This window comes from Oreochromis niloticus, linkage group LG13 (assembly GCF_001858045.2).
Source record: "Oreochromis niloticus isolate F11D_XX linkage group LG13, O_niloticus_UMD_NMBU, whole genome shotgun sequence".
Lineage (NCBI taxonomy): Eukaryota > Metazoa > Chordata > Actinopteri > Cichliformes > Cichlidae > Oreochromis > Oreochromis niloticus.
In genome coordinates, this window is record NC_031978.2 from 16,224,390 (window position 1) to 16,240,190 (window position 15,801).

At 41.3% G+C, this 15,801-nt stretch overlaps 1 protein-coding gene across 1 annotated transcript in view; it reads left to right on the plus strand.

The window, feature by feature from the left end:
• Positions 1-15,801, plus strand: part of lrmda (leucine rich melanocyte differentiation associated) — a 205,725-nt gene that overhangs the window by 164,383 nt on the left and 25,541 nt on the right. Inside the window, exon 6 of the mRNA XM_005456608.4 lies at positions 14,663-14,747. Coding sequence (XP_005456665.1) covers positions 14,663-14,747 — 85 coding nt within the window. The remainder of the gene's footprint in view (positions 1-14,662; positions 14,748-15,801) is intronic.

The window sequence follows — 15,801 nt, forward strand, 5'->3', positions numbered from 1 at the left end:
CGTGAGATAAGGCTGTGTTTGAAGAGGAGCTCCAGATGCTCGTATATTACAGGTTGTCTTGTCATGCCACAGATAAAGCCTCAGAGAAGCTCCTGTCGCCAAGCTGTACCACACACAGACACACACTCACAGTGAAGATAAATGTTTACAGGAAGCATTCACCCTTCGACAGTGTCGTGCTGTGAACGTCAGGGCTGTCATAGCTCGACCATTTTTAGGCTGCGGCTCATGTCTGCAGCATCTACATTTTGACACTGGCTTACATCCTGTATATCCCTTCTTATAAACACATGATTATATTTCCCTAGCTTTGAGATAGCGCTCTAGTTTTAAATATATAATTAGCCTTAACAAACATTGACTGCTAGTTAGTCTCGAAAAGGACATGGGAGGGGGGAAAGGGTTTATTCTGGTTTCTGCGATTTGATTTGGCCACTGTGTACTGCCGGTTGGCCGTCCAGTGTCTTTTCACACTTAATAAAACAAAAGTGCAGTCTTAATAATTTCAATTTCTAGTCCTAAAGTGATGTTACTGTGCCTAGTGTTTATTTTATTAAACCTGAAAATAGCTTTTACTGTAGGTCAGATTTTAACTCTTGCTTTCAGAGTACTCTCAGCATGTAACCTGTTGAAATATCACCTTGGAAAGCAAAATTGCTGAATTATTTTGGGTGTTCCGTTTGATTGACCGTATTCTTTGTTGTAAGTCTTGTCTTCTTGCCTCATTAAGAAGGAGAAACGCTAAGGTGTCCCTGTTTTCCATCCGACCTTGAATGAGGTTATACCTCACTAATAGGACAGGAGATAGTGTGTTTGTATAATGCAGAGCCGGGTTTCCCTTTGTCATTTAGTCGTGTGTTTGCTAAAGTGGAATGGTATATTGCTCGACATAAAACGTGGCATGTCTTCATTTGTCAGGCTCATAGAGCTGTGAGACAAACGATGTTCAGAGTGTATTTCTGAGGGCCCTCTGAGACCACAGTTGAGCGGTTGCTCACTGGTGCGTTTCTCATGCTAATGTCATGGTCTCACAGTCTATCTGTCACCCCATTACGCTAACATCATTATGCACAGGGGCCTGTCTGTGTCGCTGAAAAGGACAGAATTATTCCTGTCTTATTTTGAAGCAAATTGTTTGGGGAACATTTCTCTCTCTCGCTCTGTCTCTCTCTCCTTTTTTTTCCAGCGGTAATGGCGGGCCAATCATTTTGCGAGGCTCCAGGTATGCAGATGAATGAGTAGCTATTTGAGCTGTTTGGTGAAAGGAGTTTTTGTATTATTCATGAGAGGGGTGGTGTGTCTGAAAGAAAAAGTGTGTGTGTGTGTGTGTGTGTCTGTATTAGGGGCCAGTTGGGCTATCAGACACGCATGCATTCACTCTCAGGTACAGTGTACATGCATTGACTATAGCACTAACTCTAAGACAGCCATGCCTCAAAATTGCAGATAAAAATTATGGAGGCTTGTTTCTGCCACTGGAAATAAAAAAACAAAAAAAACCCAAATTTCATCTGTAACTCAGAATTTCAGGTTACTATCTCAAAAATTTGACTTAGTGACTCAATATTTTCAAGTTACTTCCCTTTGAGTCAAAATTTACTTTACTTTATTTTTTAAGATAACTCAAATATGTCAACTTGGCTCTGCCTGGCAGAAACAAGCTTCCATGTGAACTATATGCATGTATTCTGAATGGTTGTTGGCTTTCTTGAATACTCAGTTTGGGGCTACTATTAAAAATTAATTCAATTTTTTATTTTTATTTTTTTTACCCGCTGTCAATGCACAACCTCTGCTCAGCCCCATGACATTATTTAATCCTCTAAGCAGCTTGATTTTTATAAATTAGGTGGATCTGCTTCTCTCCCTCATCCCCCCTTACTCATTTCCTCTAACCCAGTGTAGGTTCAGTCTAAGCTCTCAGTCTTAATACTTTGTTTCTGGGAAACAACACAAATTCCATGAGTGTGTCAGCTGGTTTGCAGGTCTCCTGCATGTGTGCCGCCTCTCTTTGTGGGAGCGATGCATACACCCACCTGCTAATTGAAAAGCTTCAATCAGCTCGGCTAACTGAGGAGACAACCCTGGGTTCCTGTAATTGCTCTGGTGACAGTGCTTCACCAAGAAAAAAAAAAGAAAAGCCTTTCTGTGTCTCTGTGTCATCATTTGCACAGCGTTATGAATAGGTTAATAAAATGAAATACTTTAATTATAGCTTACTTGCCATATTGTTAATGGTGCCAGTGTGGCTCAATTGAATAATACAGTTTCTACTATTAATTATCTGAAAGTGAACTTGTTAAAATGATATTTTACAGCCCCTTGATAAAATTACCGCTAGAGGCAATGTAATGATAGACAGACAAAGGCCATGCACGAATTATCATAAACTATTAGCTTGTTTCCAAAGGGTTTTATGTTAATCTTTTAGTGCTTAAGTACCCTGCAATTAACATATCAGGAGGAGCTGCCTTCCAGCTAGGCTTGCAAATTGAAGTGCTCAGATAAAAAAGCTATTGAGATGAAACCCTGAAAGAGAAGAGGAGCTATCGCACTGAAGTGTGCTGGAATTTTTACTCGTGCGCTTGTGTGTCTGTGCGCACATTTGTGAGAGAGGGAGAGAGCGATAGAGAGACCAAGAGCACCGAGACAAAGAATGAGTGAAAAAGAGAGCAAGATGCCGTGAGAGTGTCTGTGATCAAGGATGTATAACAATTCCATTATCTCTCGGGCGATGACATGAGATGTCTCTTTCAGGCCTCTCTCCCTTTGTCTAATGCTGCACAGTGTGTGAGGTATAGCTGGAATGAAATGGCTCTCATTGGCTACGATGGCGGCATCTGATGGAATGTGTTTACATATCAGGCTAGTGGCTTGATATGTAAATGCAGCTCGCTGAAAAGGCTACAGGGAGATATGGTTCATTGTTGGGTCCTCGCAGCCTGCTTTCCCTTTTATGCTAAGCACAATTGTATCCACTGAGCGAGCATCTTGTAAAACACCCGTTGCCTTTGGTGAGTTAAACCCACAGAGGAGACCCATGCTTTGGAAGATATGCATGTTTTATAGGGTAATTGGCAGCGTTGCTTTACTCTGCGTTCTTTGTAGTTGACACATGGCACCATTTACGTTTATTACAATTAAAAGAAAATGCCCATAAAGCATGTGTTGACAAGAGGGTAATTATTCCTCCGAGTATTATCTTCAGATTATTTCTTCCAGGAAAATGTATTATATATTTTATACTGATACTGATTCTTTTCTTGTTCTTGTTATTTTATGTTATCGGGCTTGTATTTGTGCTTAGAAAGGACTTGTGTTAGTCATCCACACTGTGGAAATTAATTCACAGTGTGTGCAAACAGTGAGTTGTTGGACTTTTATTCTAATAGACATTCTAATAGACATCGGTCCTGACTCTGTGAAACCATATTGCCCATAGAGTGTTGTGATATTTTCCTCCATCACCGAAAGATGGATGACTCCACTGAGGCCCTAATCTCATGTTAAAGATTTGTTGGCCTCTAGGAGTCAGGCCTAGCATTGAGGTGCCTCACCTGATTTATATTCACTGGCACTGGAAGGAGAGCCAAGTGCACTATCTGCAAAGCAGATGCTGCGGCAGTACCCTGGTATTAGGACTTATATTTCAACTGAAATAAAACCTCTGAGCAAGGTTGTGTCCTCGAACCGCCTCTTCTTTCTCTTTTTTTCCATCTTTTATTGGCTCTCGTCTTCTTCTTCTTCTAACACTTACTTTTAGTAATCTTTCATGTATACGATAACCTGACCAAAACAACATTATGTCTGCAGTGGTTAATAGCAGAGGAAAAAGCATTTTGCAACAACCTTTAAATTATTTCTCCTGTGGCTGGATATGAAATCAGAAAGCTGAGGCAAAAATAAGGCCCATCTCCAGCCAAAATGCGGATAAGCGTCGCCTTTAAAACCAAATTCTTGTCTGTCAGCTCCTGTAGTTTATGGGGCAGAGATTACAAAGCTACTGATACAATAAATTAAACTGATGGACAGAATTATGCCCAGTGCTTCCTGCTCTCCCCAATGACGCACACTAACTTAGCGCTGCCTGACAATGAGTATGATTTAACACCCGAGCAAGAGCGGAGAGGGGAGAAACATTCACAGGCAGAGGCACCTAGGCCTCTCACTTTGGCCCACAGCCTAGTGAATAAAACCCTGCTTTAATTCACCCACAAACGTGTCGCCATTAAAAGCCTAAGAATAGGGATTGCAGATCATAAATACTCTCTGATTTATTAGCTGACAACAAAGAACATAAGCCCAGCCAAGGAGAGGGAGATTGTTTGACAGAGTCTTGTCAAGGGGAGAAAAAGAGAGGAAAAACACACTCGTTCTCTCATTCTCACTCGCAGACACTCTTAGCTAAATCTGACCAAGGATGTAGCCCAGCCCTATCTCCTGCAGCAGTGCAGGAGCAGATGTGTCTGCTCTCTTCTCAATGTGTGACAGACAGAAAAGATAAACAGAGAGAAAGGCTGAGAGGGAGGAAGAGACGGAGGGAGGGAGGTAAAGAGAGCAGGAGCTGGCACGGCACTGGCTAATTTATCTCGCTGAGAGACAGATTAAAGAGAGAGGAGAGTGAAACAAAGTTCCACTGGCTTAATCAGCGGACAGCCTGCTAGCAGAAGACATGATAAATCAGAGCAGGCTCGGTCCTGGAGAAAGCCTTTGCTCTGGGAGGGAATGGGACACATCCTCAGCCAAACAGCAGTATCTTTTACACGGGCTGTTGTGAATAGCGGCTCGTGAACCTGCGATGGTGTATACGTGCAATCGATACTCGTTGCTATTGTTTGAACAAACATTGTTGTACAGTAGTCGTCGGCTGTTACATCGCTCCAACGCTGTTATTTTTAGGCGCGGGTGAACAATCCTGCTCGCTGGTGTTGTGTAAACAGGACAAAAGGACATGAAGGGCCTTATGTTTCCCCCTCGGTTTTTCTGTGAAGCAGTGTCTTTCTTTAGCTTTGTGTCTGACAGGGGACTAACCTAAGGGCCTAACCCAGGAAGAGGAAAAGGAGCTTAGATATCCCTGTGTCATTAGTTCACTACGGGGTCACAGCTGGGCCACTCAGAGCATGATTACACCCCTTGATTTATCTGCTTTGGAGCCCTAGCACAGATAAATCTCCGAGCTCATCCCCGCCGTGGGATCCTCACTGTCTGATAAACGGCCCAAGCTGAATAAACAACCGCCAAACCCCCCCTCACCCTCCACAAACTCCCAAGCCCTCATACATTATGAATAATTCATTCAGGTTGCGAGCTCTGTTAAATGTGTATATTTTCTATGTTAAATGGCAAAGGTGCATCCACGATCTCTATCCAGTCCTCTGTGCACATCTTTGATGAAATAGTGAAGAGCCAGAGATTGACCGACATTTTGTTTCGTAGTTGTAAAATAAAAAAAAAAAATCCTCACCCACCTCCAGCTGTCGTCCTCGAGCGTTTTCACGTAAATTTGCCTTATGCAAATATGCCATGGGTTAAGTCCCTACCACAGTTCCTGTGTAGATATTGGCCTGTCTGCCACTTTATCACAAAGTTTAAAGTCATTCATTACAGTGACCCCTGCAATAAATTTGCTTAGCGGAAAATTGCCCTCGCTCTCCTGTTTGGTGTGTAGATGTGATCACGAGTGCATTTTAACTTAATTAATTGGCCGTTTCTGTTGACAAGAAATTTATGCAGTAATAATTTGCTCGAAATAGATGCAGAGCGCAGGAAATGAGATATCCATCAGGGCGCTTGTGTTCCGCCAGCTGCACCGCGGCTAATATGAAAGTATTTCAGGCTGCTCAGACCCTGCTGTTTGCGCAGTCAAGATTATATATACCCACGATCCATTGCCTGCCTCAGAGGCGCTCATGGAGGTCTATGATAACAAAGACTATGTGATTTATGGCCTGCTGTGAAAGCAGAACTTGATGAGATTAAACAATTTCATAGCACGAGTGTTTCTCAGAGGGCCTTCTGATTTGTGGCAGCAACACCGACAGTAAATCAGGTTTATATATCTGAAAGCATGCTCAGCAAAGGAGTGCAATTACTATTTCAGACAGCTACTTTTTATTTAATTTTTATCCCTGGTTTGTCTCTTTTATTCCTGGCCTGTCACATAGCCACTCACCTTCATAAGTCCTTTTGAAGGAAGGGCTGAAAAAGATTGGGAGGGTGGGAAAGTCAAGGAGGGTTGGAGAGGACGGTGCAGTGGCATGTGCCCTCTGCTATCTCTCCCCGGCAGCTTTTACAGCAACAACAACAACAACCAGGGGACGACAACAGCCACCAGAAGAAAGACACGGGCATCCACAGAACAGGGGGAAGCGCTCCATTTTTAATGCTTTGTTTGCCTGCTGCTCTGTCCCAGTCTGGGTAAATGGAGTAAGCAGAGTGTAATTAGAGAGCTCGACTCCGCTCCTTTGCCATAAAGATGACATGCTGTAATGATACAGCTTACAGGCCCGCAGAGGGTTCTGTCTTGCGACGGAGGATCTCGGTCGTTTGCTCGTGACTTACGATAGGTGTGGAGGATGACAGCGTTATCGTTGCGACGTAGCGATTCCGAGATGCGGATGTGGGGGAACTTCCTGTGAGAGGTTGTCAGAGATTGGAGGCAAGCGAGAGATGGATACAGAGCGTTTTAATCATCTGTTTTTACAGGATGTGTCTAGTATTTTCAAATGAAAATAAAGGCCAGCCTAATTATGTGGTGGCCTGATGTGTCACAATCACAGGCAAAATTGTGTTTGTGTGCTGAAAAACAAACCACAAAACCACACCGAAAATAAGGCGCCGTTTTTTTTGTTTAATTAAGAAAAGAAGTCGTGCTACTGATTGTTTTGCTTTGAGTTCAGGTCAGATTTCTTTCATTTAGATGCCAGAGCTTGAACTGTATTTACGTCACACAAGTCGGAATCTGTATTAATCAACTAATCAGTTTTGAGTTTTGGCCTGAATGTAAGTGAACACTGAAATAGATGTGCATTAGTGTTTCGTGCATTAAAAAAACATTTTGTGTGTGTGTGTGTGTTTGAGGTTTTCAATGTGAGTTCCTGCACACATGCAAATTTGTGTGTTTTGAAGTTGCGGTTAAATGTTCAACGGGTGTTTGTGTGTCTGTGTCCTTGGGTGAAGATGTGAGTTGTGCATCTGTCTGCATCATCCCGTATCTTCCCAGAAAACATCAAGAGATCTCATTATTTTGACACATCTCAGGTTTTTTTTTCCTGCCTTTCCTCTTTTTTCTCTCCGTGTGCCTTGAGTCAAAATTAGTTTTCATTCCCTCTGTGATCTTACTGACTGAAGCCGGCTCAAAGTAAAGAAAATCGCAGTCTTCGTAGCAGGGCTGAGTCAAACACACACTTCACACAGCCACAGTCTGAGTTAAGCATTGCTAAGTAACCTTCACATTTCACTCGTGTGAAGAGCTAATTTCCTTTAAGTTCACATGTCACTTTTTGTAGCTCTTTTTGTGGGTCCTCTTCAAATGTCTCTCGGCATCTAATTGCATAGGAAACATTCTAGACAAGCCGGTGTGACAGGCCCGCTCCCAGAGTCTTCAATTATTAAACATCCTACACTCTAGAAAACAGCCTTGACGTTAGATACAGCCCCTAATCGGAACAGAAAGCCTCATGATATGTCACACTCCTGAGTTGCTGTGGTTTTGTGCGTGTGTGTGTGTTTGTGTAGTTTGCCTTAAAACAAGGAAAGATGAAAATATTTCTTTTCACACCAGTTAAATAAGGCAAAACTATGACAAAAATAATTTTTGTCACAGGTAGATCAGAAAGCTCACACCTTACTTTTTTTTCTCTTGTTTAGTGATAAAAGAAATGGCGCCTGTGGAAATGTGAGAGACAGCTGGTTAGGTTTCGCTTAAAAGTTTGACCAAGGTAACAAATTACAGTTTCGACTAATACTTGAAAGATTTCATGATGCTTTTTTTGCGCGTGTGTCTGTCTGTCTTTGCAACTTTGTAGCTTTAGCATCTGCGCCTGTGGAAAGGTCAAACTAGACCAAAATAAAAATAGCTTTAAGCTAATTGTGCTGCATACCTGCAATGAAGACTTTCTGCTTTAAATCACCTGTACTTATCCAGCAAGACGCTCGCCCAAAAGGTCGACGACTCTTTAAATTTCAACCTAAAAACAAACACAGCCTTATTACCATCTGTGAGTCATCGCTGTGGGTGATTAACGTCCAGCGGCACTCAACCTTTGCCTGTCTGACGCTTAGCCGTACACAGAACTGCAGGTTTTACTGTTGCCGGTTCACTCCGTGTGTCTCGTGCCCCGAGCGAAACATCAGTTCTTCTTGTGATCAGTGATCATATGATACGTTTACTCAGAACAAGTTCATTGGAGTAGAACTGGCTAATCATTAAACGCACGCTCAATAGTCTTCCTGCTGGGGAAAACACTGCTGCTCTGCTCACAAGTGCAGGCACCGTTACATCAAATGTTCTTCCCCCTGCCATCACCCAAGAAAACTGAATTCATTCTTTTCATGCACACTCATTTTATTTTTCCTTTTCACTACGCACGCTCAGAATCACTGAGGTCTCGTGTAACATGATATGAAAACCTCTTAATTAATACACTTCTATTGCAGTCTTCACCATATTTTGATGCGAAAGTACCCATTTTAATTATTTGACCTCATGCAAAGTGCCGCTCTGGCATCCAAAATAATATCTTGTGCACCAGTGTGATATTCCATTAGATTAGACTTTTCTTTGAGAGCGTACAAATGCCTCTGCTCGATCTCTGGTAGCGAATTAGAGCATTTTCCATTTCATCAGTGCCATTACATGCTGCGAGATGCTCCGAGCCGGTGCTGCTTATTCATTTTTCATTGTTTATTTCTAAAAGTGTTGCATTGTTTGTAACCTCCCCTCTCCAAAAAAAAAAAAACTTTAGAAGTGCGAAACACGAATCATAAAAAATTCCATCTAGTGAAGAAATAAACGTGTCATGCCAGCATTAAATGTTGACTCAAATAAGTTCACAAGTTGTGTCTCCTCTGATCTCCAACATGATCAGAAAGCTGCACCAGTTTATAGAGACAAGATGTGAAAAAAGTTCCATGCACAGACACAAAAGAAATATTTTGATATAGACCCAAAGAGAAAACATATCAAAAGACATTTTTATACATGTCTTTTGCAAGCACAAAAAGCAGAAATGGTGTCAAGAGAAAACAAAACAGAAGGCTTGTTTCTTCCAACAATTGCTTTAAGCTACAAAAATCTCCTTGAGTCCCTAGCCTCCCCTCAATGTCAGCCCCCTCCCCTCCCCTCGCCCTCCCTTCCCCTCTCTCCTCTTCATTTCTCTCTTTTCCCCTTTTCCCTCTCTAAGGCAGGACAGGGCCCTCTTTGCACCCTGATAGGTTGCGGGCTGATGCTTAGCAACAACATTCCTGTGCCCTAAGTAGCAGTAAGCCTCTGGCTGAACTCTTTGATGTGGCTGTCAGGCCACATTTATTTCCTTTTAGCACTTTGTCTACTTGTCCAGATGTATAAGGAGATAAAAAGGGCTGGTGTTTACACTGGTCTCCCTCTGTAGCGCGGCTGTAATTAGATTGTATTGCTGGTCAGTCTTAAGGAGGGAGGTGAGGTGAGGCGAGGCAGGAACCAGCTGTGTCAGGATGAGCTGGTCAAAGGGAGACTTCAGAGACAGATCGCCAGAAAGGAAAACAGTGTGTAAGACATGGTGCAACACGGTTGCTTTATGTGCTCACCGCGATGGCCGGCATCAGATTTGAGAGAAATCTTCTAGATGAACTAATATCATCATAATGTACTGTAACGTAACGCCCATCAAGATCTCTAATCTGCAGCCAAGCTTGCGAAACTTTGTAAACTTTGTGGCAGTTGCATGTGAAAAACATCTAGATTTGCGTCAGGCTTCCCTGACTCACTTTTTCAGTGTCTCACATTTTGAAGATCCCCACCGTGGAGGTGGTTATGTGCTCCATGTGGCTCTCTTTGTGACTTGCTTTTCTTCTTTTTCCATCCCTCCCCTGTCTTCCTCTTCCTCCTCCCCTCTCTCTCATGATGATATGTTGGAAGTAATAATCACTATTGCCTCTGGGTTTATCAGCATTTATTCACATAACAACACTGAAAAGGAGAAGACAGACAGCACTGGTGTGATGTATTATCTAGTATGGGAATCATCTTTCATAATGACATCCAACGGAGCTTCCTCTCTCCACCTATTCCACTCTCCCGCTCGCACACATACATCTACACACACTTTCTTCATTTCTCTCTCCCTCTTTGCACTCCCCTCTGTCCACCCTTTATTATCACGGAATCCGTGGTGCTCCCAAGCCTGTAAATTTGTGCCACATTATCATAAGCTGTGGTGATAACTCACATTGCACAGAGACAATAATGATGTGAACACTCAGCATATGCCCCGGGCCCAGCAAATTAAAACAATGCTCAGCTTGATGAGCAGACTAATCTGGACAGCAGAGAGACTGAGAGAGAGGAGAGAGAAGAAGGGCGTCCAGGAGCATCTTACATAGACAACACAGCAGCACCTCCCTCTGTTCAGTGTAGGTACAGCTGGAGAAATCAAGCCAAAGAGCCAGAGGGAGAGAAAGAAATGATACAGGAAAGAGGGAACAGAGGGAGATGGCGTGTAAATGAAGCCCTTGTTTTGAAAATATGAAAAGGACACGATGGGACAGGTTGCATGTTTAGTACATAGGAGGTTTCTGCAGTTGACAGAAAGTTTGCGAACCCTTTGTAATTCACAGGATTCCTGCATTAATTAATCAGAAAATGGTGCCCCATGTCTACATCGCAGTCATAATTTCAAACTTAAACGACATTTGGATTTTTAAAATCTTGATTCGTACATCTTGACCACTCACTCACAGCGCAGGCATGAAAAATTAGAAATTAGAAACTTGTAGAACCTTCACCTGAGCCCGACCTCTTCTAAGCTCCCTGGACTGCTGCCCTGTGTTTTCTGTATTGTTCTCTCAGTCGCTGCAAAGCATGCTGCTTCAGATTGCAAAGCAGACCCAAACAGCGACGCTCACTTCACCGCACTTCACATTTGAATGCTTTGGTGGTAATGTGCGACGCCCCCTTTCCTCTAAACATGGCATTTTGTGTCTCAACAGTCCACTTTACATTGACCCTGAAGTGTTTTTGCTTCATTTGTGAAACACACAGCGTTGTCCTTTGTTTTGTTTATATATGTGTCTGTAAAATGGTAGGTTGCTTAATAGCTTCCTTCAATAGCCACCTGTTTTACTCAGTGCTTATCTTAGAAATTTAACAAATTGTAGAGATGCCTCCTGGTGGTCTTTTTCACCTTTTCCAGGATTGCATATCGTGCCCTTGGTCTGAACACTGCAGGACACATACTTGCATAGGGAGTAAGCAACAATCCTGAATATTCTCCAATCGTAGCCAGCTTGTTTATTGTTTCTTGATGAGCACCTCAATCTGTGGAAATGCTTTTTGCAGCCTTTTCCAGTTTTGTGCATCAATAAAATGCTTTAAATGTGTTTTTCTTGAGGTACGATTCACATCAGTCTTTTTAGGAGGAGCAGACTTTGTCAGTACAGACATTGTGTGACCTTATAACAAACAGCTTCTTACAGTAATTGGAGCACCAAACTCTGAGCAGCATTGGAATCGGGGTTCACTTAGTTTCTCCAACCTACTTTCTAAATATGTTTAATAAAGACACCAAAAGTTTTCTGTTATTAGTTTAATCAGAGTTTCTTTGTTTTTTGATTTTCATTGTAATGGCCCATATGGAAAAGAAATAGTAAAAACTTATATGATTTACTCATGAAAGTGGCCACTTTCTCATTACTTTCATATATTGTTTTAGTAAGTATCCAAAACATACAAGTTTCATTTATATAATTTTTCAAGGGATCTTATATCTGTTTTCACTCTTGTATGCTTTTCATACAAGTTTCACACAAGACAGATACAAACTTTATAAGATTTATATATATCTTTTCCATATGGGGGACCATGTTTTATGAGTAGCCAGTTTAGAAATACTGGTGGGAAAAAAACACTTGTTAAAAGTGTTAAAACATAAAGCCATTAATCCTCTCGTAGCAAGTACAGAAAAATCTTCCTGCATTTGTTTCACATGCTTGCTTGTTTGTATCGGGTGTCATTCTCTGGACTAATTTAAAAGAGTGCAAATGTCAAGGGCTAATGATGAAGATCTGAGGGTTTAAAGGGGAAGATCGAGACAAGTGGAAGTTGGAGTTACAACAGCCACCTATGGGTCAGCTGTGTGATCAGCAGGCATTACAGCGAGGAGGTAAAGTAGTGGTGTCATATCACTGGGGTGGAGTTGGTTTCAGTGCTGAAAACAAGGTGACTAATGTCCCATAGGACCACAGCCAGAGTGCTAAGCTCCATCTAGTATTCACCACACCTAAGTAGTGCTCCCTTGTTCTCATCCAGCACCCCCTATATCATCTGCGGGTGGTGCTGTTAATAATGTGGCAACCCGGAAGATTAATTGTGGCCGAGCATCAGGATTAGGAAGGGATTTCTGTGGGCCAAGCAGGCCTAAAGGGGCCCAGGCTTGTGATCTTTCATGCAGACCAGGAAATGAGGCAAGCAGGGGGCGCAACTCTATGGTGGCCCAGACATGCATAAAGGTAGATCAGACAGCTCACAATTCCCGTCTTAATGCCTGAGTCGCTCGTTTCTTTTCCTATGAAGTGACATAGACGAACACTGAGTGTGTTTGTACTGATTGGCAATATCAGTTGCAAACCAAAATGGCAAAATTCAAAGATAGAAAAACGCTAAATAAACCTTGATACATGTCTCAAAAATGAGATGGGTGGTGATCATTTTGCTGCAGGATCTTTAGTCTCAGTCCAATCTTTGTTTTGCTAGTGCAATGCTATAAATACCTGACTGTTTTCCTTACATGTCAGGTGACAGTAGTTACTAAGTACAATGTGTTCATATTTTTAGTTCTTTTACTTCATAAATATACATCGCAGAAGCAGGGGAGTGATCTGTGACATTTCGTAGGAGGTTTTAGCAGCAGGTCTGCTGTCAAAACTATATTCTTCTTTTAAGCAGTATTTTTTTTCAAAAGCTGACTCTCCAGCATACATGTAGCAAGGCCTTTAAAATAGGCGCATTTTGTCTTTTTTTTTTCTTGGTATAATATGAGACACATGCTGGCCAGACCTTAATGCCTTTCAGAGATGCTATCTGAAAGCACATTATGTGATCGTTTTCAGTTCACATTGCTCTCTTTGCCGATGAAGAATATGGTTCCATTTAACAGTGCAGACCATTCCATTTCTCAAGGTTATGCATGGGCATGTAGAGGAACAACAATAAAAGTGGGAAAAATGCAGCTCCAAACCATCTCTAATATGTATTTGTCAGTTGAGTCTCTTGCTATGATTAAAGGCCTAGTGAATTCCTTCCTGCAAGAAAGGAAAGTATTTCTGCAAAGGCATCAGATATCGCTGTGTCATGATAAACTGCCTGCTCCGCTAGCTAAAAGGCTAAGGGGGGGAAAAAAAGAATGTTTTGGACCTTGAAAGTGCACCAAAGAATAACAACACACAAACTGTTGACCCGTGTGGGAATACCGTCTCATGACATAGAGGCCACTGTTTTCTCTTTGTCGCAAACCCGCATTCATCACACGCGTTTAGCCTGAACCTCTGAGTGTGCTCACAATCAATAGTTCAGTCCAATTTTGCAGCTAAGAATCTGCAAAAATCACATTTCAGTTGTAGGACAATAAATAGGATAAAGAAGTTAAACGAAGACAAGTATGTGTCATGCAACTTGCATTCACACTTTCTAGTGTAGAAGGATTATTTTGTGCGATTTTATAATTACCCGAATGTTACTGTTGTACTTTGCATGTTCAGAGGTCATATCTGGGTGATTGTTAAAGCCTCCCTATTAGGTTATGCTATAAATCAGGTGTCACCAGGTCATCTCATAGACTTGATTAGAAAAGTTGTTTTGGTCTCTGTGACATCAACCATTGGTTTGAAGATTATATTTATGAAGCCTAATGTGTTTGTTGCATTTACACATATCACATCAACAAATTCTAATATTAGATTAAGATGATTTGATTTGACAGAGATTGAATCTCTTTCTGTAAAGGTGTATCAGTACAGGTGTAAGACAGACACAGATATCTGTTAACATAATATACCACATAGCAACCTATTTGATTTGTCAGATAATTCCATTATAAATGAGTCGACTCCATAAACAGGGTTTAAAGGTCCAGTTTGGGGATTCAAAATTAGCTGCAATCTCAACCAGAGGTCAGCTAGCAGCTATAGAGAAATGACTGATACTCAAAGCAAGCCCTTAATCTTACTATAACATAAATGGATAAGTTAAATTAGGAAAACACCACTGAAGGTGATTAACCCATTACATTAAACCTTGTCCTTGTTCCCACGAGAATATTTTTTTTTTTGTCATAAAATATAAATAAAATAAAATAAAAAAATAAAATAAAATTATTAAGACATTATTTTCTAACCATGTGGCAGTGGTTTGCTGCTTGCTTGCTATAACGTTATGGCTAATTCTTTTTCTGCATTCCCTTTCTGCTAGTCACTTAATGAGGCTGGATCAGAGAGCCACCCACTGCCCTATTCGCCTCTACCTCAAGGATCCAGAGATCCCATGACCCACAAAGGTAAGAAAAATATTTATTTTCTTCAAAATTAAGAAGGAACATTGAGATCCTGGTTCTATAGATTATGTAAATGAGTCATAACGCTAACAGCAAAAGAGAGTGGGAATCTGTTGAACTTGAAACTGAGTTGAAGTTATCTATTCTTATTGATCTCCTCTCATCTGTGTGATGTGTTGATAGTGGGAATAAATCTGAGTAATCTCAGCTAACTCTGATCTGAGTGTAAGCGTGGGAGCATGCAGTACATATACAGAATGAAGCATCCTTGATCTGTTGATACTAGACATTGATTAGGCCTCATATTGACCCAGTGTAGTATGTTGATGTAATTATGTAGCAACTTCTTAACATCAAGCACTGCACGATAGAAAGAATACAACACATTCATTAAAACGATACACTGCTCTAAATTAATGGCGAAGGCCACCTACTGCTTTTGTACCAGGTACTCAGCTGAGACTTTTAAAAAAAAAAGTGAAGTTCAATATTATTATACTCATACCCACAGCTCATTATCCCGTAATCAGCTGAAATGATTTACTGCAACCAAAATTAACTAATTCAATTCATTCCACTTGCATTTTTTTTGCATTAATTCACAACTAAAGTCACATCAAGGTGTTTTATATTGTAAGGTAAAGACCCTGCAGTAATACAGAAATAACCCAACAATGACACCCTATGAGCAAGCACTTGGTGACAGTGGGAAGGAAAAAATCCCTTTTAACAGGAACAAACCCTCAGCAGAACCAGCCTCAGGGAGGGTCACCCATCTGCCATGACCGGCTGAAAGTAAAGTGAGGAAAACCAAATGTGCATTTTAGTCAGTTTGTTTGACAATTTAGTGGTTTTCTTAAGAATTAAACTGAAACAAATAAAGTAAGTGAATACATTTTATTTTAATACCACCAGAAACAAAAGCAAAATTCTTAAAATGCCCTCTATACACACATTCACGCTATTAACATAAAATAACATAAACACAACCTATGCTTCAGCCACAGTTCCAGAGATGAGCAGTCTCTTATGGATCCAGCATATGTACGACATATGG